The sequence below is a fragment of the Filicampus tigris genome, chromosome 12 (assembly GCF_054856515.1).
Source record: "Filicampus tigris isolate MCC_2025a chromosome 12, RoL_Ftig_1.0, whole genome shotgun sequence".
Taxonomy (NCBI): domain Eukaryota; kingdom Metazoa; phylum Chordata; class Actinopteri; order Syngnathiformes; family Syngnathidae; genus Filicampus; species Filicampus tigris.
This window is the reverse complement of record NC_141228.1, coordinates 3,284,723-3,308,943: the sequence shown is the minus strand read 5'-3', so window position 1 is coordinate 3,308,943 and position 24,221 is coordinate 3,284,723. Positions and strand designations below refer to the sequence as shown.

The following is a 24,221-nucleotide window of genomic DNA, read 5'->3' as shown; positions in this document are numbered from 1 at the left end:
AAGTGGGAGGAAGCTGGAGTACCCACTGAACACCTGTGCAAGCATGGGGAAAACATCACAGAAAGGCCTCAGTTGGGAGTCTTAAAGCGGGAGTCAACCCCCCAAAAATTCTTTGTCATAATATGTTCTATGCACCTTCACTAGTCTAAACATGACATTCCGATTAATATTGCGTTTGTGGAATATAAATTAAGAAGCAAAATTCACCTGTTTTTAGCCATCTCAGCGGACAGCCATTTTGCTACTTCTGTCGCCTAAAAATGACATCACACCAGCAATCACAGCTCACCTGTTTTCTAACGCTGAGCCAAGGTTGGTTGTTATCGGAGCCCTGAGCAACTGTGATGTCATTTTCAGTTAACAGCAAGTGGCAAAAAGGCCGCCCCCTTAGATGGACAAAAACGGGTGGATTTCACTGCTTAGCTCATGTTCCACATATTAATAAAAATGCTATGTTTCGACTAGTGGCTTGCAGACAACATATCCTTAAGAAGATTTAGGTTGACTTCCCCTTTAACTAAGAACCTTTCTAGGCTGGTTCTAATACTAAAGAGATTTTATCCATCAGATGAAAATATGCAAGTTTTAATTATAATGAAGCAATCTAACTGAAATAAAACTCCCAAACAAAATCTGTCAATGCCAAATTGTTGCTATTGATCCTCACATTTGTGAATTGCTTGCCCTGTTCATGGTGAAGCATTGACCAGTTGCATCCAGTAAAAGTCAACTACAGTATGTGAACCACAACCCTGCCTAAAGTCCGTCCACACATCTCAAGAATTTTGACTGATAGCGAGCACAAATTGCATTAATGAAAAGTGATGCTCTTGTAGACCTATAAACTGGTGGGTCGCAGAGTCAGTCATCACGTAACTCAGTGATACAGAGAAAAAAACAAACAAAGAAAGTAGATTAGAAGAGCATGTGATTGCCCTTCTTGGTCGTTATTCTTTGGTCAATATCTGTGTCTGGCTGCCTGCTGGGGTCAAAGAGAAACATCCTCCGCAGGATTCCAGGCATGAGATAGTCCTCAGACTGCTTTTGGACTTTGACATCGCCCATGGCGCAAAATGTAACACCCTCTATTGGCATACCCACATAGTTTATGAAACATTTGTTCCTAAAATCAACAAACATCTAAAAAGAAAAAAAAAAAAGACTTGATTGGTCTATGTCTGAAATGCACAATTTAAAAAAAACATCTTTGGACAATTGGAAGGGGAAATGGAAGACAAACAGGCATGTTAGCGAAACAAGTAGGAAGTGAGAGGAAACTGGATTGTTTCCATGCTCCACGCGACACAATCACACACTAGATTAGGACAAACTCATGTTGACAATAGCCCACAGCTTTCTTTAAGATAGTCTGAGAGATACTTGCCTCTGTCTCTGTTGCCGTTAGTCAGAGAGAGTCCAGATTTTATTCATTTACAATGTGCATGGGATATAATATGAGACTTAGAGGATTTTTTTTTTCTTGATCAACACTGATCAAAATCTTGGGCTGTAGATCCTCTCACTGTAACTGAATCCACATAAAAACCACCCAAAAAAGTAACTTTTGAATGCAAAGCAACAGACTGACTGACTGAACTTCATTGACCATATTTGACAAATGTTTCAGCATGAATGGTCTTGTGACATGACCTCAGGTTACTGCCAGTCCAAATCTATTTAAACCTGATGCCTGCCAAACATACCTGAACATACAGCTCCCTCAGCTCATACTGGAATTTCTTTGGGTCTGTTGTGATTGTTACGGGTCCTATTTCTGCAAAGAAATAAATAATGCTGTTTGAGAAAATGTAAAGCAAAGATCATTACATTTTCTTAAGACGTTTCACATATACTTAAAGAGGAAGTCAAGTCAAAAATATTCTTACAATATGTTCTATACATCCCCACAACTATTATTGTAAAGACATTTTTTGACTTGACTTCGTCTTTAAAGACAATTACAATTTGAAATGGCCAACATTGTTCATACCCTTTCTCAATAGGCTACAGGTCATAGCCAATGCTGTACAGTACATTTCTACATAATTAGAATAATGTGGATTATGATCAAAGTTACCAAGATCCGTTACAATGGTTAGCAGATTGCAGTTCCTCAAACATTTCTAAGATATGAATCATTTTGTTTTATTACTTCAATGAAACAATGAAATATATATTTATATAAATATCTCTCTCAATTCTTGTCTTCAAATCAATCAAGTCTTTTTCAAACACTTATTGTGCTCGGTGTCAGGTGGAGCATTTCCCATGTAACTTAAAGATGCAGGAATCAGGATACACCCTAGACAGGTTCCCAGTCAATCACATAGCACAATGAAAGTCACTCGAACTCAACATTTGGCGAGAGTATGAGTATTTTGGGGACTTAACCCAGACAGCAAAATTGGTGTGGCCAAGAGATGAGCCACACAACCCACCTACACTTGGCCCACATACCTCAATTAATGATGGTCCTTTAGTGGTCCACATCTGGTATCCATAATGTGGGCCACACAAAGCCCATATCTCAGCCAAATCGTATAACCATAGCTGACCCTACGATGGACCAGAACTGGTTCCTGATTATGGTCCTTTGGTGGGCCACATAAGACCCATATCTCATTCAAATCGTATAACCATAGCTGACCCTACTATGGACCAGAATTGGTTCCTGATCTCAGCCTTAATTAAGCCACTTCATTCATGAGCCATATTCAACCCAGATTTTATTTTAAAAAGCCTCAACAACTACAATGTTATATAACAGATCTTTATTTTCAGAACTTGAGAACCACCGCACAAATTGGAAAACTGCACTTTTTTTTTTTTAACACTGAACACGGAGTCCAAACTGGGACACAGCATGCTCTTGAACAGCATTTATCCATCCATAAAATTGCTGTGCTCTCCATGGCCTATTTTCTTCTCATCTTCTCCTTCCTGCCACCATCCCTATCAGGAGCCAGATGTAGCCATCTTTGGATTTGGCATCGATTTTGTTGGTCCCAGATGTGTGGCCCAGGCAGGTACACTGAAACATGCAAACATGGTTTTGAATTAACTTTTTGTATTGTCAAGTAATTTGACTACTAAAAAGAATAATTTAACTAAAACTGACATTATGGTGTCAGATCAAGTGTTTACAGCTTTGTAAAAGAAACAATTTGTTTTGTTTTTTAACTGATGTAAGTAAACACAAGGATGCATAGTGTGTTAGGAAAACAGACATTTGTCCATGTCATTACCAATGTATGGTCAATACAAAATAACCCTTGAAGATTCTTAAAATAGGTGTGACACTATGTACCACCAGAAACTGAATCTGAACAACACACAAAAGGCAAATGTTATCCTAAACATAAAATAAATGCTGCATTTACTCACCACGCTTTTGCTGGATGTCTAACCGGTGTGTGCATGACAAAGATGGGAAATTCGGGTCCAGAAAGTAAAAAGCCTGCCAGTCAAGTTTGTCTTGAGCCACAGGTGCTTCCAATCAACTGAGCTTGTTTACCTGCCGGTTGAGTAGAAGCACCTGTGGCTAAAACCGTCGACGTTATCCACGGGCAGCATTCTGGAATCTTCTTGCTTGTTCTTCTTTTTCTTTATTGGTGGGTGGCAGCTGACATTTGGGGTGCATTACCGCCACCTCCTGTGCTGTAGTGTGTGTCAAAGTAGTATTATGACTATTGCACAGTACTAGGAGAAAAACAAACAAACAAACCTAAATTCAGTGCAGGTGGGTTTTGCTATTTATTTTACTATCTGGGTTTCTTCCGCGGACGTCAGTTGACCTGTATCATAACCAAACGTGGCACGTCGTAAAGGTGTGTGCGTGTGTGTGATGATGTAATACAATTCTTACGTCTATGATGAAAAATAATACTGTGTGTAGAAAAAAAAAACTGAAACTACATTTACGGGTGGCAGAAGACAGGCTATACATATATGGCCCAGAGTTCTAAATTGATTTCTGGGCCAGATCATTCACTCAACAACTGGCCAGAGTCAAACAGTGCCTCCTTTGCCAGTCCTGAGCCATGTTCGCATGCCAGTGCCGACTGAATGCCACCTGTGCCAGCTTCATGCCAGATCTGGATGAGGGTTTTGAAATCAAGTCGGTCACAGGAGAACGCTTGGTGTGCAAACTCAACAAGTCATTATATGGCTTAAAACAGTCCGGATGCAATTGGAATATGTTGCTGCATGAATACCTTACAGACAATGTTTTTGTGCAAAATGATGCTGATCAGTGTGTCTACAGCAAAGAATCCAAAACTGAGAAAGTGATTCTACTAGTGTGGGTAAATGACTTGATCATGGTAGCCAGTAACAACAACTTACTTCAAAAAAATGGTGAAGAAACGTTTAAGATGAAAGATATGGGCCCAATACTTCCTTGGAATTGATTTCAGACAGAGTGAAGGGGAAATTAAAATTACATAAGAGGCACATTAGAAAGATGCTGACCAAATTTGGAATGTCATGTCATGTCATCTTCCAAACCGCTTATCCTATACAGGGTCGCGGGGAATTGCTGGAGCCTATCCCAGCCGTCAATGGGCGAAGGCAGACTACACCCCGAACTGGTCGCCAGCCAATCGCAGGGCACACATAGACACTGTCACTGAGCGGGAATCGATCCCACGCTGCCCGCACACAACTCAGGCGTGTGTACCACTACACTATCAGTGGACCAAATTTGGAATGTCTGAATGCAAATCGAGATCCATCCCATGTGAACAAAAATTACACTTTGACACTGAGGGTGAAGTCATTGACTCAACAGGATATAGAAAGATGATTGGTAGTTTAATATACATTACAACATCTACCAGACCTGACCTGAGCTGGGTTGTGAGCAAGTAATCACAACACCCAGCAGAACCAAAACAACAGCATTGCACTGCAGCCAAACACCTATTGAGATACTTAAAGGGTACAATCAGTCAGGAGCTACATTTCCGAAAATGTGAAAAAGGCCTACAGCTTGAAGCATACAGTGATGCTCATTGGGCAGCAGACAAAAATGATTGAAGAAGCACAAGTGGATACTGTTTCAGTTTAAATGAGAATGGTCCAGTAATATCATGGAAGAGTAGAAAACAGCCAACCTGCGAAGCTGAATATATGGCACTAGCAGCCACTGTTCAAGAAAGTATATACCTTGTACAACTACTGAAAGGGATGAATAACAGTGATCAGCATGAACCAGTCAAGATCTATGAGGATAATCAGGGTGCAATAGCTCTGTCGAAAAACCCAGTATGCAGACAAAGGAGCAAACATGTGGATGTAAAATACCATTTCGTACGGTCTGCACACTTAGATGGGAAAATATCCATAGAGTACTGCCCTACTCTAAATATGGTAGCTGATGTCCTTACTAAACATGTGACAAAAGCAAAATTGGAAAAGTTCAAAGGATATTTGTTTTGAGAATAAAGAATAATAATAAAAAAAAAAGAATACCAATTTGAGTTGATTGTATTTTGGAGTTAAATATGTATATTTTTGTTTTTGTTCACCACTACAGAAAGCTATAAACATGTCTTTGAGTGGGAGTGTTGAGTATATTTGTTAATATTATTTGCAAAGCCATGTTAAATAGTGTTTACATTTGACAATGACACACTGGTGGATGTTTGTCACTTTTCTCTCGTGAATAATAACAAGTAGCTGGCCACTTTGTGACTGCGACAACGCGAGACTGCTGCAGAAATGTCTAGCGCTACACATAAGAAATATAGCAGACAAATTATTGATATAAATATATATGTTTGGGCACTGAAGGAGGTTTCAATTGTTGTTTGAATACCTCTTGAACACATTTGTGCTACATTTAATCTGTAATTCAGTAAAAAAATCACGCTTTAGTGTTATCATGCATTTTTGTGCAGTACACAGCCATGTAAAATATTATGTCATGTTAAAATGCAACATGTTCCATGTATTGTATGTAAACTCAACTGTCAGGTAAACGAGTCTGGGAACTCGTGTACCTGGTTGAGTAGAAGCACCTGTGGCGAAAGCCAAACTGTGGCAGGGTTTTTACTTTCTGGACCTGGATTTGCCAACCCTGATGTCCACCTTGGGTGTGTATGTGTGGAATGTTTTGTAGTAGGACGTATAGATTTTCAGGTAGATTGCAGGGATTTGCACTTAAGATGCATCAGGAACACTGGGAATGTCAGATAATGAAAAAAATACATTGCGCAACGTTTTAAACCTTTTTGTGTGTAATGATGTCGAAATACAGTAAGTATTTACTGCATACTCTGTTGCACAGACTCTTACATTTCTTTCCACATTAGTGTATATATGTAGATAGGATTTAACATCAATGGCTGCTTTGTGCAAAAATCCCTCATGTGTTCCAGATCAAATTTATGACATTTACATTACACAAATCAAATATGTATGACAACATACCGTACAGGACAAACCTGACTATAATACTGGCTGGAGAGAAAAGGAAAGGACATAAGGAAATCACAAAAGAACACATAATTGGCATGAACCAGGCAAAGTGAATGAACTCACAGTGAAAGAATGCTGGCAAAATTATCAAGAACAACCGAGGAAAAAATGAGCAGCATAGATCAGACAAACTGAAATAAAGTTCTGCACCTCTTCCTTTTGTCTTGCTGTTAATACAAGTTGACGTAAGTGAACTACTACCAAATCATCAAAGCTTCAGGTATTCTTAGAGTATCCATCTATTCTGTAATGCAATGAATGCAGCCCACATCTGTACATCACATGCAAGATTAAAGACTCAAATAGTTATTTAATGAGGTGAACTAAAGTGAGCAAATGTCCACTTACAATCTCATTTTTACTGCAGACAAGCATTCGAGGGCCAATTTGGCTGGATTCGCATTTGTATTCACTGGAGTCTGACTTTCTGGTTCCTGACAACATCAACAGCATGGAATTCAGACGCCGCTCAACTGAGGGGGTCACCGATATGGATGTGTCAAATGTCAATTATTACGTTCGGGTCGGGCCCGGGCTTCTCTCTCGCTGACTTTAAAAAAAAAATAATATAGATTTACATAACGGTATGGACGTACGACTGAGAGCATAGGTTCGATTCCCTCACTTATTTATACATTTAATATTTTTTTATACATTTTAGTGAGCTACGGTGCCAGAACACCCTTACCCCTACAGGGGTGACAAATAAAAACAAATGGCTGGACTAAGCATGGCCGGAAGTGGATTTTAGTCCGGCCCACTAATCGGCCCACATGCGTGTGACGTAGGCTGAGGCGGCCAAATTTCATCCCAGCCCACTCAGTGAAAGGCTTCTTTTTAGGCTTCTTTCTACTCCCGCGTCGGCGCAAGCGACAACTGCGACAACCGACGCATTGTGCTGTTGGCGACAGGTCTGCAACACATGCCACGCACACATCAGGAATTGTTGCTGCTCTGATGGGTCCATTATGTCACATGTTGCGATGACATATAGTTTCCCACACGGAGAGGAGAGAGAGGATGCAGCACGCAGCTCGTTGCTGCTGCAAAAGCAAACTAGTTTGGCAATAAAATTAAATGTTTTTTCAAACAACAATCTTGGTCCATTTCAAAATTGTACAACGCCAACAACCTCAATGGCAGTCGACTTTAGAAGTTCCACTGTATAAGTGTGAGAAAGGGCAGTCAGGGTCTTTTGCATTTTTGAGTCCACACAAAATTTTGTTCAGTTCACAGCAAGTAGCTGTTACAGCACTTAAAAGGCAACAGAGGCTGTAAACACACAGTGTGCTGTCATTCTGCTGACTCAGTGTAAAATGTGCCAGAACAAGAGTGGCTGTCAGTGACCATCAGCTATGGGGTGTAACTCATTCCATCGGTCCCACTGAGAGAACACATGTTGAACTGCACACTGTTTAGCATGCATTAGCGAACATGCAGTGTAAAATGTGTACATGCTATTCTACTTTTAGGACTCAAGTTAGGGTCCTAAGGTTTTCATCAGACATAATCCAAGCACCAATTAGGCCATCTATCAAATAGTAAAATCTGAAAATGTTCAAGAAAAACTTGAGCTGAAAATTTTAAGCCCCACCTTACCTGGGCTCGGCTGCCTTCTTGTATTTTCCATACCTATGGTACATCTTTTCGAACAATTTTCTATTCACTGCTTAACATGTTAGCCCACCGTATCTGACATTTAATGACTTATAGCTTGCAGTGACCGAGATAGTATCAGGTTTTTATTTTGGAACTACAGTACTATAAAATAAAATGAGCATGTGATGGAAAGTTCTCCAATATGGAAAAGGACCACCATGTTTTAGGTTGCTTATTGTGGCACCACTCCACTCAATACAATGGAGGTATCACAGAATGTGGGACTTCGATCCCACACTAACATTAGAAGTGAAAAGTATTTTTTTTAAAAGTAATTCACACACTCACAAACTTGCATGAAATGAAAAACGAAGAACATAAGAGACAAAACAATCCAGATGAGGCGCTTCTTCCACAGAGTGATGACAGCTCTGAAACCAATGACTCACTCCTTTGACTGGCTTTCCGAGTGTGACCCTAGGAGTTGTCTTAATTGTGTGCTTTATGAATTGTGTGTACATTTATCAGACTTACTTATTGGTTGCACTGTCATTGAAGTGGCATACTCTTAGTTGGTGCCCCACTAGCCAACTACTGTGGGTTCCAAACCCGGATTAAAAAATATGAAATAAAAAATAGATGGGTTGTGTCAGGAAGGGCATCTGCCATAAAAACTCTGATGGGACAAGACGTGGCAGCAACAACTTAGTCATTGCATAGGGATATCTCTTGAGGCACCTTTATGTGCATTTGTGAGTGGGAAACAGCCTTTCATTCAAAACTGCATTTGACACTTAACACTAAACTACAATGTGGTAAACAGTAGCATCACAAATTAATGTTTTAGGAGAAACAACGGGCTGACAACATGAAACATATATTGTACAGTATGCAGTACTACTATTCAGTCTGTATTGTCTGTAAACACAATTCAAAGGGAATAAAAGCATAATCCTCTCTATCTTGAGGCAATGGAGTGTATTAACGCCAGAAACATTGTAGCTCCGGATAAGCATTGCCACATGTTGGCAGTCAAAATGATATTCTTTATTCTCTCCTAAAAGCTTTATTTAAGATGATTTATACAAAGAAATGACACTTTAATTCATGAATTCACCATGTATGATTAAAAAATGCTCAACAGCTTTCTCAAAGGAATTGGATGAAAAGGAAAGAAAACAGGATTTCCCACTTTGCAAACTGCAAAGCTCTTTCATACATCTTTAGAAAATGTATGTAATTGCACCTAAAAAATTGAGATAATCTTGATTTTAGGTGTGTGTAAATTGGATATACAGTGTACAGCATGCTCCTATGTGGAATTCAAAGTGGGCGCCACAAGGAGGAAAGTTATATGTTTTCAGACTCTGTCCGACCCGTGTCTCCACAGCTCGCCAATGACCTTAATGGCTGTTCAACCATGCACTTGAACTCCATGATCTCGGTATAGGCCACACAGGGTAAACATGCATCTGGATCACATTATCATGATCTACTTTTTTGGGGGTTGAAACTCACAGCACAAGAGGGAAAATAGCATTCAATTAACAACCCTTCCAATTTTAATCAATATCATCATTCTGACAATACTCTGATGACTTTTCTGACCATAAAAGGTTTGATGAGGCATAACTATGCTGTTCTGATGAATTCCAGATGAAAGTTCTTGGAGACAAGCAAATATAGATTTCTCCCTTGGATTCCCCCTAAAATGAACATGAATTTGCTATATTTGCTATTATTAATCTTTGTAGAACTCTAAGGCACACGCGAGCAGACAAAATATAATATCATATAAAAATATAAATATAATAATGCTCATAATCCAAGAACAAGAATGTCCATCAAGCCAGAAAAAGTTCAGAGAATGTTTATGACCTCCGGTCTTTGTGATAGTGACTTTCTCAGCACAACTTCATTAACTTTTCCAACTAAGTGTTCATCATAAAGAGAGTCATGGTGATACCTTGACATGGTAAAACAAGAGTTTAAGAAACCACCTGTCCCATATGTTATTTCAACGGCTAAGAGGTCAGACAGATGCTCTATTCATCACCTTGGCGACGTGCTGGGGCCGAGGATTCAAAATGACAAAAGTGGCTTAGAGTGTTGTTCGGTTATTAAATCTCTAAAGGCTTCTCACCGAAATGTCAGAACGAGTATGGAGAAATTATGTGACTAAACCGGCATGAGCTTTGCATGGGCATGATTCTATGAATCGTTTGATTCACCTAATTACCCAAATAGCTTGCTTAAAGTTAAGTAGAGGCTCTACACTAAGTGGTAACATGCAACCACAAATCTGCAAAGCTCATGACTGAGCACTTTATAATGAGTGCATTCAACAGTTGACTGAGTGTTATACTGGATAAAGTGTCCTGTTTGTTTTAAAAAGCAAAGCGTGCTTAAACTGACAAAGAAAAACCTAACATGCAGCAGATTAGCAAAGTAGACCACACACAGATGCTTATTCAGAGATTTCCAGTTTGTGTTCCAGAGCTTACAAAAGCAACTTTGGGCTTTGCCCAGTTGTGCTGTACAAAAATGGCATTGATTATATGAACAGAGCATGTGCAAGTCTTCAGCTTTGTTACGACTCTGCATGATGCAAAAGCGCGGAGGAGCCAAATCCGAGAGGGCGAGGAAGGAGGACAGTTTAGGAGATTTTAATGAAATGCAATGAGAAGCAAGGAAATCCAAGTGACCAGGTACTGACACTCGGCGTGGTGAAGAGGCTAGGCGTAACCTGGCTTGGCTTGACTTGGCTCGACTTGCCTAGATGTGGCGTGGCCGAGAGAGAGTACTTGGCATGGCAAAAAGAGAGATGTCTTGGTGTGGTAAAGAGAGTTGACTAGACTTGACCGGGCGAAAGGAAACAGATATTGACAACACAACACAACACAACACAACAACCAACAGCAACAACAATGACCAGACAGAACTGAAAGGAAAGCTGGGAACTAATACAAACATGCTCATAATACAAGGAGAAACACCTGGACAAGACACAAAAGGTAAGAGGGAGTTGATTGGTTAACACTAGGGAGTGGAAGGAGAACAGGTGGACACAAACATAACTAGACAGACAGGAACACTAAGGAAAAATTGAAACTAAAAAAAGACAACAACATGGACAGATCACGACAAGCTTGACAGCAACTTTCAGGTTCATTGACATTATTTAGTTCAAAATAGTGGACACCGAGAGGCAATATGTTATCATCTTTAGAATCAGAGCTGGGCACTTGACCCTTTCTTGCTGGTCCGTCCTCCGTCCGCGACCTGGGTACCCTTCCGCCCTCGTCCCTCCGTCCTTGTCCCTCCTTCCTTATTCATAATAACCTCGTCCGTCCTCGTCCATTGAAAGCGGTTCCGTCGTTCCGTCCGCCCTCACCCACCCAAAAAAAAAAAAAGCTTCCAGTGCATGATGCAGCAGGATAGATGCAGGCAGATGTTTTTTTTAAATCGCAGAGGTTTATTTAAAGTTCATTAACTGTCTAATTCACTATTCAAATCCGCTTACCTTATGGGCACCCACTTCTGGGTTAACGGTTTGACGAACCGCTTGCCACCAAACGTTGAATTGATTCCATTCTCTCTGTCTGAGCTTCCCCTCTCTTCTTTCTGTCTCTGTGTTTGTGTCCTTCTCCTCCTCCTTCTTCTTTTTCTCCTTTGTTTCCTTCTTCTTCTTCTTTTTCTTGGTCTCCTTCTTCCTTTTTTTCTTCTTTCTTTTTTTAATTTTTTTTATTTTTTAAAGCCAACCCAAACATATTTTTTTCAAGTATATGTTCTATGCAGGCCCACTAGTTGAAACAAACCATTCTGATAAATATTGCGTTTGTGGAATAAGAGTTTAATCCACCTGTTTTTAGCCATCTCTGGGGGCAGCCATTTTGTCACTTCTGTCGATTGAAAATGACATCACAGATGCTCGGGGCTCAGGTAACGACCAATCACGCACGGCTCACCTGTTTTCTGAAGCTGAGCCATGATTGGCCCTTGCCAAACTATGAAAAAAAACGCAATTTATAGTCCGGAAAATACGGTAAGTACATTTAATTATGTTTTCGAGTTTTGGCTTTCCATCTTAATCGAAGAAAGAGGATTAATGTGCAGAATGCCACGGTAGGCTTATAAGTTTCCGACAGTGTGAAAGTATCCTGAATGCACCATGTGTCTTGCGTAGCAATTAGAGTGTACCGTATGCGATTCTGCTGTCCCTAAGCATCCTTTAAAATGTTTAATGTCACCCTATTTGGAGTAAAATGGACAAACACACACAAAAAGAATTACACACATAGTATATTTAAATGCAAAAGATGCTTCGTTTTTAAAACATCACGAGCACTAATGCTAAAGTCAATGTAATATCCCATTGAAATGCTAACTGGAAATTAACTCAACTTCGGGAGTGATATTCCTTCAAATAAGAAATATTTACACACAAACACTGTGGAAATACTTACACAAAGGTAGGATAACATACTCCAAGGCACACATTTTTTCCCAATCTGTGAAAAACGAGTTATATTAATAGAGTTCAATTGCAACTTCCGTCTGTTCTCGTTCTAATTGTGTACTCCATCCATGCACGGCACACACTGCCCCCAAGACGCCAAATTGCAGAGGAACAGATGGTACTATTCATTACTTTAGAATACTGTATTCCTTTTTTTAACTTTCTTACTCATTTATTTTGTTGTTGTCCTTTGTATTTAAATTTAAAGTTGACTTTCAAGGATTCAAGAAAGTTTCCTTTCCTCAAAATTGAAGGATACAAATGATCCTTTTGTTGTCATACCGACACGATTTTCCACATGACATGGAACGAAATACAATGCCCGAGATAAGTGTAATGCTTAGTCAAGCCTTCATTGCGTGCAAAAATGCTGGACATCAAATGTGTGGATGTAGCAGAATGAAAATGCAAGGGCCTTGAATTTTACATTATATTAACAGGGTCATTTTGGACTTGACATAAAGAGTGTTCAAGAATAAAGTGAAGTAAAGGGATAAATCAGCATGAGGCTATGATGATAGTTTTGAGCAGTTGAGTTTTAGTAGTTGAATAAATACTTGGTTTTGAAATCAGTGAATAATTGTTTTAATAATCGTGATTTCAATCTCCATCTAAATAAATGATTCTTATTTTTTCCATTATCGTCCAGTCCTAATTTCTACAGAAACAATAGGGACCTCGTAGCTGTTGCCGCTCGTCCCTAATAACACAAACTATTTTGGTAACCTCTAATACTCATCCATGGAGATGGATGTCATGATACATGACTTCTCCCCCACACATCACTGAAGCATGGGCCAGGGGCCACAGGCAGCCTGACCTTCACCCTTGCAGCCAGTAACTCCTTAAGCACGTGTTGTAACCTGACACGTTTTATAAAGCATACAGGCATTCTTGTCAATCAGGCTACCTTTCTCCATGCTTCAGCACCACACAATTGGAGAGGTGGCAAACAGAGAGAAAAGAGAGGTCTACAACAGAACTACACCTGCAAGACAGACATAAAATGGACATTGTATCTATCAGGTAATACAAGATCAAGGATTTCAAACACAACTAAGGAGCAATTTAAATTGCAGAAAGCAAAATATTTCTTAAAGGGTTTTCATAGTTTACACTTTCCAATATGTGTTTCTTTCATGAATGTGTCTAGACACTACTCTGCACTGGTGAAATTATCTTTGAAAATGCTGAATGGTGGAAAGCCTTCAGTCAACTATACACCACGTTTTAAGGTTCAGGCAGATTATTGGGGGTAATAAAATGCTACAGTAAGATGCTGATTTGCAAAATAATGCTTGACTGTGTGCAACTGCTATACTGTATTCGGCAAGGACCTACTGAAGCCTCGTTAATTTCAGGATGGTGCTTTTAGGGGGTAAATACAGTAGAGGCATATAAGATGGTCCAAATAACAATCCCGACTTCTTTTCAAATGGCTAAATGTATTCCAAAACATCTCCTGTAATTATTTTGTAAAAGGAATTAACTGAACATAAAGTGTAGAAGTGGGAAATACAAGTTGGTCCCTACGAGGAAAACAGTGGCAGCTGTGATGAAAATCACCTGACATGCCTCGGGTGGTCAGTCCTGACAAATAGAGTGGCTGGTTAGGCTGTGGACACATGGTAAGAGTTAGACAGCGGTCTGATAAACATGTTGGGTCCCAAGTCAAAACATTCCTCAAACAAATCAATTAACACAGTCATTGGTTCGAGGTCAATTGAATTTTGACATCTAACAAAACGTCGCTAAACGGTTTATGGCATTATGTCACAGTTAACAAAACCATTGTTCAAGTTGATTGTCCAATTTCTTCACTGCATTTTCTTACACACTGGGCTCGACTTTTGTAGATAGCACATCTGCACCTAAGAGCAAATGCTGTCTGATATTCGTATCGTCGCAAGGCTTGCGTTTGCCAGTTTGGCAGACCAGTCTCTGCCAAACTGGGTGGGCCGGCACAACAGAAGAAGTATCTTGGTGATGCGCTGGCAAAGTGGCAGTTTTGGTGGCAGAAAGTCCACCTAAACCTTACGCCTGCTCAGAACATGTCATACACCTGCGCAAGGTAGGGAGCTGGCTCAACACGTGCGTCACGCACATGTATTTAATTTATAAATATGTGTCTAAATCAGTGAACTATACTTTTTTTTTTTTTTTTTTTAATCATCCCACTTGGTAGTACAACTCTGGAGGAGGCACACGGCCGATCGGGCTTGCGGTACAGTCTCCAAGTGTCCATCCACTTCACGGCACAGATGCCACGTCGAGACTAGTGAATGGGTAGCACATTCAAAGAAAATGAAAGGAGACACTTTAGTGGCTATTATTGAAGTCAGCTGTGACAACTCCCACAGTGGTGCATCCCGCCCTCTCGCAGATCGTCCGGCATGCGCTCATCTGCGAAATTACCAACATCTAACCTCCCTCCATGGAGAATTACGCCACACACTAAGCAGGATTTACGTCGGTTGAGAAAAAACAGCCAATGTTTTTTTCTCTAATCATGCGCTGAATTTCCAAATCAGACGTTTGCAGTGAACAAACCAAAACAATTTACAATCCACTGAAAGTCTGCTATTGAATCCCAAAAGCATTCCATCTGAATTCACACAAAGATTCCGAATTCATGCATGACGTCACTTAAAGTGATTCATTTTTGTTATCGGGTCATGCATTTGCAGTACACTGCTCGACAAAAGTATTGAAGAGTGAAACCAACTCCTTCATTTTTGCCTTTGGACATTTGGGTTTAATGTCAAAAATTTAATATGAGACACTAAAAAAAATCTGGATCTGTTACAGAAGTTAGAAAAGGGGGCATTTTGATTGAACCCAAAAACATCAGGCAGTGCATGTCAAAAGATTTCCTCACAGCTTTTCTCTCACTTGATCCCACGGAACGGAATAGGGTGGATACAATCCCGTGGGCCTCGGGGATGTTTTCTTCCTAAATAAAAGGGCGCTAACCCTTGAGCACTAATTACAAAGCTAAATGGAGAAGAAAACAATTGTGTTAAGAGTACCTAAAGGCACTTTGGGCGAGGCTGCTCCCATCCTCAAAATGTAAGCCAATTTAAATATGCGGTACCAGGTTGAAACACAGATTGCAGTTACCCAGACTCCTCTTTTCTCTTAAATCTCATCTATCTTTTGGCATTCCTGTCTAATAGCATCATTATTGACTGTGCCCAGCAAAAAGCAGACTCCTTGTAATCTTCCACACATAGGTGGGGCGCCTCAGACATAAATGACTGCTCTAAAAAGAAGAACACAAAGGTAAAAGGGGATGGTGGACAATGAATGCCAATAAAGGGAGCTCTGAAATGAGTGCCTTTGATCAGCTAAACCATCATTTCATCGCTCCACGCTTCAGGCTTTGATAGACCTCTTGCTAAAAAAAGCGCTGGCAGAGACAGTCAGGTCATGTCATCAATTTAGCACAACCAATCTCCAGAATGCACTGCTTAAACCAGGGGTGTCAAAGTCAAATGGACGGAGGGCCAAATAAAAAAAATTGCTACAAGCCAAGGGCCAGACTGATAGAATGTTCATTCAAATTTTTTAAAGTGTCCGGATTGGATCGGGTCCTTCGCACCTGCTGATGATGTCACGCTTTATATTTCTGTCATATATTTCTTTGCCTCTATGTTTGTCACCCCCCTGGCTGTTGTGTTTTTATCTTCGGAGTTACTGAAATAAAAAATAAAATAAAGTACATTACTGCTACTTTTGCGAGGCAGCTCGTATGTCACTTCCACTTATGACCAGAGAAGTAGCCACTGCCCGTCTTGTGAAACAAGAACAGAGGAACGTTTGCGTTTCTCCTGCCAAACTGGAAACAATTTTCTTGTTGACTCGGGCTGCAAGATTGTATGAACTGTGCATAATGTGAAGTAAAACGGAGAGAATCATATGATTGGTATGATGTCTCCATCTAACTATTTTAGAGTGGTAAGGTATGAATGTGGGTGCTCCTGTCAGAGAACACAGGCCCGTATTCCACGTGACACGTCTATTTATTGTGGTCTGCAACAACACAGACAAAGAATAACCTAGCAACATCATCCAATGCATATCCATTTGTTAACAATATGCCTAAACATTACAATTCATTGTATTAAGCAATTAAACAGCCAAACAATACATACAATACACATTCACACGTTTCATCACTAGAATAGTTAGCATACCAGCCGAAATAACTAACTAGTGTTCATCAACGTGACATCACTCACGAGAACATATCTATGCTATTATGTACAGTAGTTACCTGACACAAACTTAAATGATTAAACTCACCTTTTAACATTTACACACAACAACAAACGTGGTGAAACACGGGCAATCTGCAACTACTGAGTTTGCTGGCCCGAACAAACTACGAGCTGTGTCAAAGGAGGAAAAAGAAAAAAAAGTAACTCGTTAACAACACTTAGCGCTCGAGGAGCATTCAATGCCTGCTCCCACTGTGGGACATCTCAGCACTACGTGGAAACTCGATGAATTTATCAAATGCCAATAATTACTAATAGTAAAACAACGTGAGCTTTCTAACATTAAGTGTTTCTTAATAAAACGTCTTTTACTCCGAATAACTTTTCACCACAATCCGATTCTGAAAGCCACGAAACAGTGATGTGAAGTCTTCAGTCGGCACGTAGTTGACCGAAGGACGATCCTCGCAAAAGTAGCGGTTATGTTCGTTACTTTATATTTAGCAAACACAACAGCTAGGGGGTGGCAAACATAGATGGAAAGAAATATATTACAGAAATAGTGTAACGAGTTGGAATCTGTGTTGTCGACGAATTTGTGTTTTGCCGGGTTGTGTTGTTTCCGAGGTAAGTGAATGCATCGCGCGGCTCGCCGGATGGGAGGGAATGGAAGCGAGAGGAGTGATAATTAAACCACGTCTGTGTTGTTGGAAGACGCTGCAATCTATTTTAAAGCGTGACGTCATCGGAAGGCGCGAAGGTCCCAATCACATCTGCCACCCACACCGGCTTGCTGCGGTCTGCGGGCCGGATCTAATAATAAAACAATATCATCCCAGGGGCCGTAGAAAACCTTCTCTTGACTTTGACATATGTGGCTTAAACAAACATGGTAAATGGGCTGTCACTTGTATAGCGTTGTACCTCATCATGACGCAACATCAGGAGCAACTGGGGGATCAGTATCTTGCTCAAGGATACTTCGACTTGGTCACAATGGACGTCGATCGAACCCACAACCTCTCTGTTAGGAAACAACCACTCTACCACTGTGCCATACCAAACACTAACGTGACATCAGCCATTCTCCTGTATTTCAGTGTACAGGCACTGGTGGCGCTAGAAGTGGGTTACAGGGGCACTTGCCGCCCTGAGATATACTTGAGATATTCTCCGACTTTTTGCAGGATTTTTTTTCCCTCCATCCGCTGTAGGGAACATATATAATGAATGTTTTTCAGCGCTTTCTGATGAATTTTTAGGGTTTGTGAAAATGTTTTGTTTTGTTTTGTAGGCCCGCTAAGATATCCTCTATTTCAGGCATAGGCAACTGGCATACAGCCCTAGCCCACACTCGGAGTGGCCCTCAATTAATTTTTGAAAATAAAAATGTTTACTATGGCTGAACAGTTTTACGTTGTAATAACAGTGTTCACCGCTAGATGGTAGACATAGTTCACCAATGCTTTCATGTCTAAGACTGTAGTTTTTGCACAAAGACTGTACTTTGTGAATCAAAAGAAGAGAGAGTGTGTCCTGGTTTACGCAAGGACTTGATTTAGGTCAAGAATATAGTGTGTACCAAGTATAATAGGAAGCCAATCATATGTTCACCGAATTTAAATGAAAACCTGTCTGCCTAGTTGACGTACAGATGCTATCAGTAATGAAAGATTTCAACCTGTCGCCATTACAGCATCAAAGTCAAAAGTACACAAACAACACAATTCTTTTTCCCCACGAAAACCGTTGACATTTCATTTGAAGTGCATGAGGAGTCACTAAATTTGTGTCCACCAAAAACATTTACACAAAGTACATTCAACGCTTATTAGTCTATAAACCATACCTGTCATGCAGAAGTGGGGACAAACTTTACTGCCTTATACTGCGCTGTTATACAGTTGTGTGATGAGGAATGTTAATTTGTGGAGTTTTAATGACATGCATAACAACATAGTATAACATTCTTAGCTGGGCACTTGACTCTTCTTTGCCGGTCCGTCCTCCGTCCACGACCTGGGTACACTTCCGTCCTCGTCCCTCCGTCCTTATTCACAAAAATTAGCATCCTCCGACCCTGTCCGTCCTCATCCTTTTAAAGCACTTCCGTCCTTGCATTCCGTCGGACGTTCCGACCCCGGGACGGACTGCCCAGCTCTAATAATCCATCCATCCATCCATCCATCCATTATCTATACCGCTTATCCTCACAAGGGTCACGAGCATGCCGGAGCCTATCCCAGCTGTCATCGGGCAGTAGGCTGGGTACACCCTGAACTGGTTGCCAGCCAATCACAGGGCGCACAGAGACAAACAAACATATTTTGGGGGGGCAGGGGGCTACAAAAGAAGTTCTTGCACTTAATGTTGGCTTGCTGTTCAGCAGTGTTGTGCCATCTTTGAGTGGGAATTGTTTTGCAAGAGAGGGGGAAAAAGGAGGGGATCACATTACATGGTTATGTTTTGTTTGCTTCAAACCCTTTGTTGTTGAAGACTGAATCTTTTATATGCCTTTGAGCATTAATATTTTAAGATATTGTCCTGTACATTGGTTCAATAAAGAAACAGACAAAAGCACATATTTTGTCCTGATTTAAAGGAAGGTTGGGTTAGGAAGGTTGAGAACCCCTGATTTAGATATAGAGTACAATGGACGTTTATATGGCATGGAAATCTCTATGTGGATGGCGTCCAATAGATCTGGCAACCCCTCAGGGCAAACATTTTGCGTCCACTTATTTTTGTGATGGCTAGGTCAATTTTTTCACCCAGCCCTAGTAAATATTTTCAAGAATGCAGATTCAGAATGTGCAGATATTGCATCATAAGGCAACAACTATTTAACATTTCCTGGCTTGAGAATGACAGAAGAGATGAACAGATGGAAAAAGTGCAAAAATAAGGAATCTGTACTCTGCTTTTTAAAAGTATCAAAGTACTGAAAATTAAGAGCGATCAACGGATTCATTAGAGAGTGTAATGCTAAACACACAAACTATGCCTCAGTAAAACAACCTATGAAGTATCGTTTTGCTTTCTCACTCTGCAGGATGGAAAGGTCAAGGGATTGTGGGGGGTTCCTGGCTGAACCAAATATCCAGGCATCCTCTTGAAATTCGCTCAACACACACACACACACACACGCACACACACACATGAACACTGTAAAGCACACAACACAGGCTGAGTGAAACACAAATACACTCTTGGATGTTTACTGTGTCACAGTTCTGGTCTCCTATTTAAAGGGAGCCAACTAAAACAGGAGGGACTGTTTTATCACACTGGGTCAACAGAGAAAATCTAACAGAAACTGTTTCGTATAATAAAGGAATCTTTGGGAACGCAAAATTAAAATATATGTTCAAGGAAGGACAACACAGACACTGGGGAAAAACATTTGGGGAAATATTCTGCTACTTTGGCTCCCAGTGTGTTGTGCTGTTCATCCTCCAGGTCCCGGAAGGTTTTGGAGAACACATTCGCATATCCTCGTAAAAGCTTTGAGAAAGAAATAGATGTCATATGGCGGACAAAGATGAAGACAACAATAGAGCTTTTGTGTGATTAGACTTTTGTTGGTGAGGGTAACAGTTGCTTAGAATTAAAGCCTTATTGCACTACTGCTGCCTCGTTTTATTATCTGCTAATGATCTGACTTTTTTGCCTTTCCCCAGGGGCATTAAATAATGAATTCATCATTTGTGTACACTGTGCATAGTTTCTCCCAGAAGATAATTATTATTCTAGGCAACACAGCTGCCTGCTTAAATAAATGATTGCAAAAATGAGCCGTCAGTCTGTGACGTGAGGAAATTTAGCTGAGGAAAACAAACATCTGGAATAGGAATCCCTCTTTTCTCCCAGCTCCCTTTGGATGCCTTTGTCTCTGTTAAAAGCATTAAGAGTAAACTAAATTCTTCAATACAGTATTTTACTTTATTTCATTTGAAAAGATACTGTTGATGATTTGAGGAGAACAATGTTTAATCAATGAAATAATTGTTAGGAACTTGGTCGATTTTCCTGTCTTGAAGCAACTGAGGCAAAATGGAGTGAACTGCTCTGCTGCGACCAGCAGAGCTCCTGCTGTCTATTCATTCATTCATTCATTATCCATATCGCTTATCCTCACAAGGGTCGCGGGCGTGCTGGAGCCTATCCCAGCTGTCTTCGGGCAGTGGGCGGGGCACACCCTGAATTGGTTGCCAGCCAATCGCAGGGCACACAGAGACAAACATCCGCACTCACAATCACACCTAGGGGCAATTTAGAGAGTCCAATCAACTTACCATGCATGTTTTTGGAATGTGGGAGGAAACCGGAGTACCCGGAGGAAACCCACGCAGGCACGGGGAGAACATGCAAACTCCACACAGGGAGGCCGGAGCCGGGATCGAATCCACGACCTCTGAACTGTGAGGCGGACGTGCTAACCAGTCGACCACCGTGCCGCCCTCCTGCTGTCTAGTCTAAATTAATTTGCAGTCTGAAGGACAAGAACAACTCCTCCCATGACTCACAACTAGATTATCTGAATATCCACAGCCACTTTCAAGCAATAGCCAGATTCCAATGTCTGACATTTTTAATACGATGAACACCTTAAACATCTTACATCCACATCGACACAGTAGACATAAACCCCCAGTTCCTTCAAATTGTTCTAAAATTTCCACAGATGATGAATGTGGGTCTATCAATTTGTTTAATTTGGCTCAACACATTCTAGCCAATGGCTTGCCAATGAGGTGGCACACTGAAATATACTGCTTTTATACCCTTGAATCATGGGAGGATATGTGTTCTTTAGTGAAGTGAGTCTCCTTTTGGAGACACCAATAATTTACTAACTCACAGTTAGTGTGACATGGCTCATGTGATAGAGTGTCCATTTCCTAACCTGAATGTTGGTACGTTCTTCAACCCTTGTGTGACTTTTTTAAAAAATAAACTAGTACAATGAACGTAAAAATGACAAAAAAAAACCTCTCCTTGTAAAATTTACGTTGAATTTCTGAGTGAAAAAAAACGAATCGTTTTTTTTTTTTTCAAGTAAATAACTCTCCAAATGTTTTTCTGTGTACAATTTACAATGGATATCATTCTGTTCCAAGTGTAAATTTCACTCTGTTTAGATTGGGACCACATATAGTGTTTTTATAGTAAAATGTACTCTAGGAAATTTACCGTGTACTGCATATGAATTTTCTTCATGATGCAATCTATTGAGAGCCATTTGAGCATTTATTTGATAACCTTAACATCAAGCTTAAGGTCTCTGTGTACATTACAACTACACTAATAAGACAAGTCTAGTGTCTTACATTGTCACTCTGCCTTCTACTTGACATTTCTGCGCGCTAGACAACTTGTCATATTAGCAGAACAACATATTGCTAATTAGTCAAAACTGTGCATTAGCTGATGGAGCTATGTGTGTCACGTGCAATTTTTGTCATACTAGTAACATGGACTTACAAAGTCATGGATATCAAGGATATAAAATAAATACTCATTCGACATACATGAGTCACGAACCACCCAGAATGATAGAGCACCGTGAGGTGATGATAATCATCAAGCTACATTGCAAAGCTGAAGCCCGCACAGTATACACTAAAGCTGGCGGAATGCTAATGATAGTGACGGCCAAGCTGAACATCTGTGTGCAGACTCCAAACCTCATCTGGAGGTGTGAGCAACACTGGGCTTTCAATGGGCGGATCGTGAGCAAACTATTAGATTTCTCACGTTTCTTTCTGTTCCAAATAACAAAGCATCAGCCCTTAAATGCAACAAACGTGAAGGAATTAGCTTTATCAGACCTGGATCATGGAAGGGGACCAAGGCGAAGTTGTAGAGCGGTCGATTGGGTCTACTCAAGGATGTCTCCAGAATCTTGGACGCCCCCTCTATAACTTGGACCAGGTCGTCGTACATGGAGCCGGTCACGTCAAACACGAATGCGAGCGTGGATGCGCCCTCCGGGTTGTCCTCCTCTGCGCCTTTGGTGCCCGCGTCCTGCCCGAATGAGAGTGCCACTGAAAGGGCAAAAAAGAGCCACCCGAATCGGGTGCCCATTTCAGATCCGAAAATATCTTCTCTTTAAAAAAAAAAAAAAAAAATACAAACCCCGACTGTCAGTTTCGACAAAAGGGCACAGACACCGACTGTATAAGAAAACCAGAAAAAGATTAGCTAAATAAAAGTATTGTGCGTTAGCACAGCTTTGGTGCACCTCAGTGCCTCTCTCCACCGGGTGTCTTTTTACGCAGAGACCTGCGGGGTTCTGCCACGCCTTGAGTGCCTTCTATTGGGCTCCAAGTCACTCCCTGTATCTTTTCTGTGGTGGGTGAAGTGTGCAGGTTCAGTGGTCTTTGCTGAACTCTTATAGACCACCTCTCAGCTGACCACAGAGCCTTCAAGACGCACACTAGCTCGAGTAGAGGAGAAGCGCTCTGATTGGACGCGCACCTTTTTGGGCCACGGGTCGTGTGGGGGTGGGTTGTGGGACGGGGCGGGCGGGGGTTGTTGGGTCACAATGTGCACGCAACAACACACAATCATCACATCATGTTGCAAGTCTTTTGGGATCTTAAGTGTTCTATACTGTCAACGCCTCAACAAAGAACAATGTAACATCAGCTCTGGTATATGAATTTATGGATATTAGACGAGCACTGGGTCTTGCAGTGGATCCATCTATAAAATACATTTTGAAATACCAAAATTTTTACAATTCTTACAAAGAAGGAACTATTCCAGAAATGGACTTGAACCAAAGTGATGTTTATTATTTAATCATATCTGGCGCCATCTAGTGATTGCAGACTGGCCGCAAAAAAAAGAAAAAAACGTGACTTTTTGCACAGTTTATTTGACTGGCTTTTCTTTTGAAAAAAAAAAAAAAAGAATATGGACAGCATGGTAGATCTAGTGGTTAGCACATTTAGTCACACCTGAGTAGAGTTTGCCTGTTCTCCAAGCTCGTCTGGGTTTTCTCCAGTTACTCCTTCCACATTCTAAAACAAAGCATTCATAGGTGTCAGCATAAGTTGCTAATTGTCTATATGTGTCCTGCAATTTTCAGGCGACCGATCTTGGGTTTACCCCACCTCTCTCCCAAAGTCAGCTGAGGAAATGCTCCAGCTCACCCATGACTCAAATGAGGACAGGCTCTACAGATAATGACGATGTATAATATGAACAAAATAATAATCCATCCATTATCCATACCGCTTATCCTCACAAGGGTCGCGGGGAGTGCTGGAGCCTATACCAGCAGTCTTCGGGCAGTAGGCAAGGCACACCCCGAATTGGTTGCCAGCCAATCGCAGGGCACACAGAGACAAACAAACATCTGTACTCACAATCACATTAGGGGCAATTTAGAGTGT

General features: G+C 40.8%; 1 protein-coding gene and 1 long non-coding RNA gene across 5 annotated transcripts in view; both read right to left on the bottom strand.

Annotated features, from left to right (window-relative positions):
* Nucleotides 1-23,798, bottom strand: part of hmcn1 (hemicentin 1) — a 99,559-nt gene extending 75,761 nt beyond the window's left edge. For 2 of the 4 annotated variants that reach the window (XM_086046264.1, XM_086046266.1), the window contains exons 1-2: nt 22,650-23,238; nt 1,704-1,774 (exon numbers count right to left, since the gene is read on the bottom strand). In XM_086046264.1, coding sequence (XP_085902390.1) covers nt 1,704-1,774; nt 22,650-22,905 — 327 coding nt within the window. In that variant the 5' untranslated portion in view covers nt 22,906-23,238. Of the gene's footprint in view, nt 1-1,703; nt 1,775-22,649; nt 23,239-23,783 lie in introns of those variants that run through there. The other 2 variants (XM_086046267.1, XM_086046265.1) reach the window with 2 other exon arrangements.
* On the bottom strand, nt 2,755-3,783 carry LOC147138079 (uncharacterized). The gene is made up of 2 exons (XR_015089073.1): nt 3,385-3,783; nt 2,755-3,031 (listed from the first exon to the last, which is right to left on the bottom strand). It is a non-coding gene; the product is annotated as an uncharacterized LOC147138079 (long non-coding RNA).
* Nucleotides 23,799-24,221: the final 423 nt, after the last annotated feature.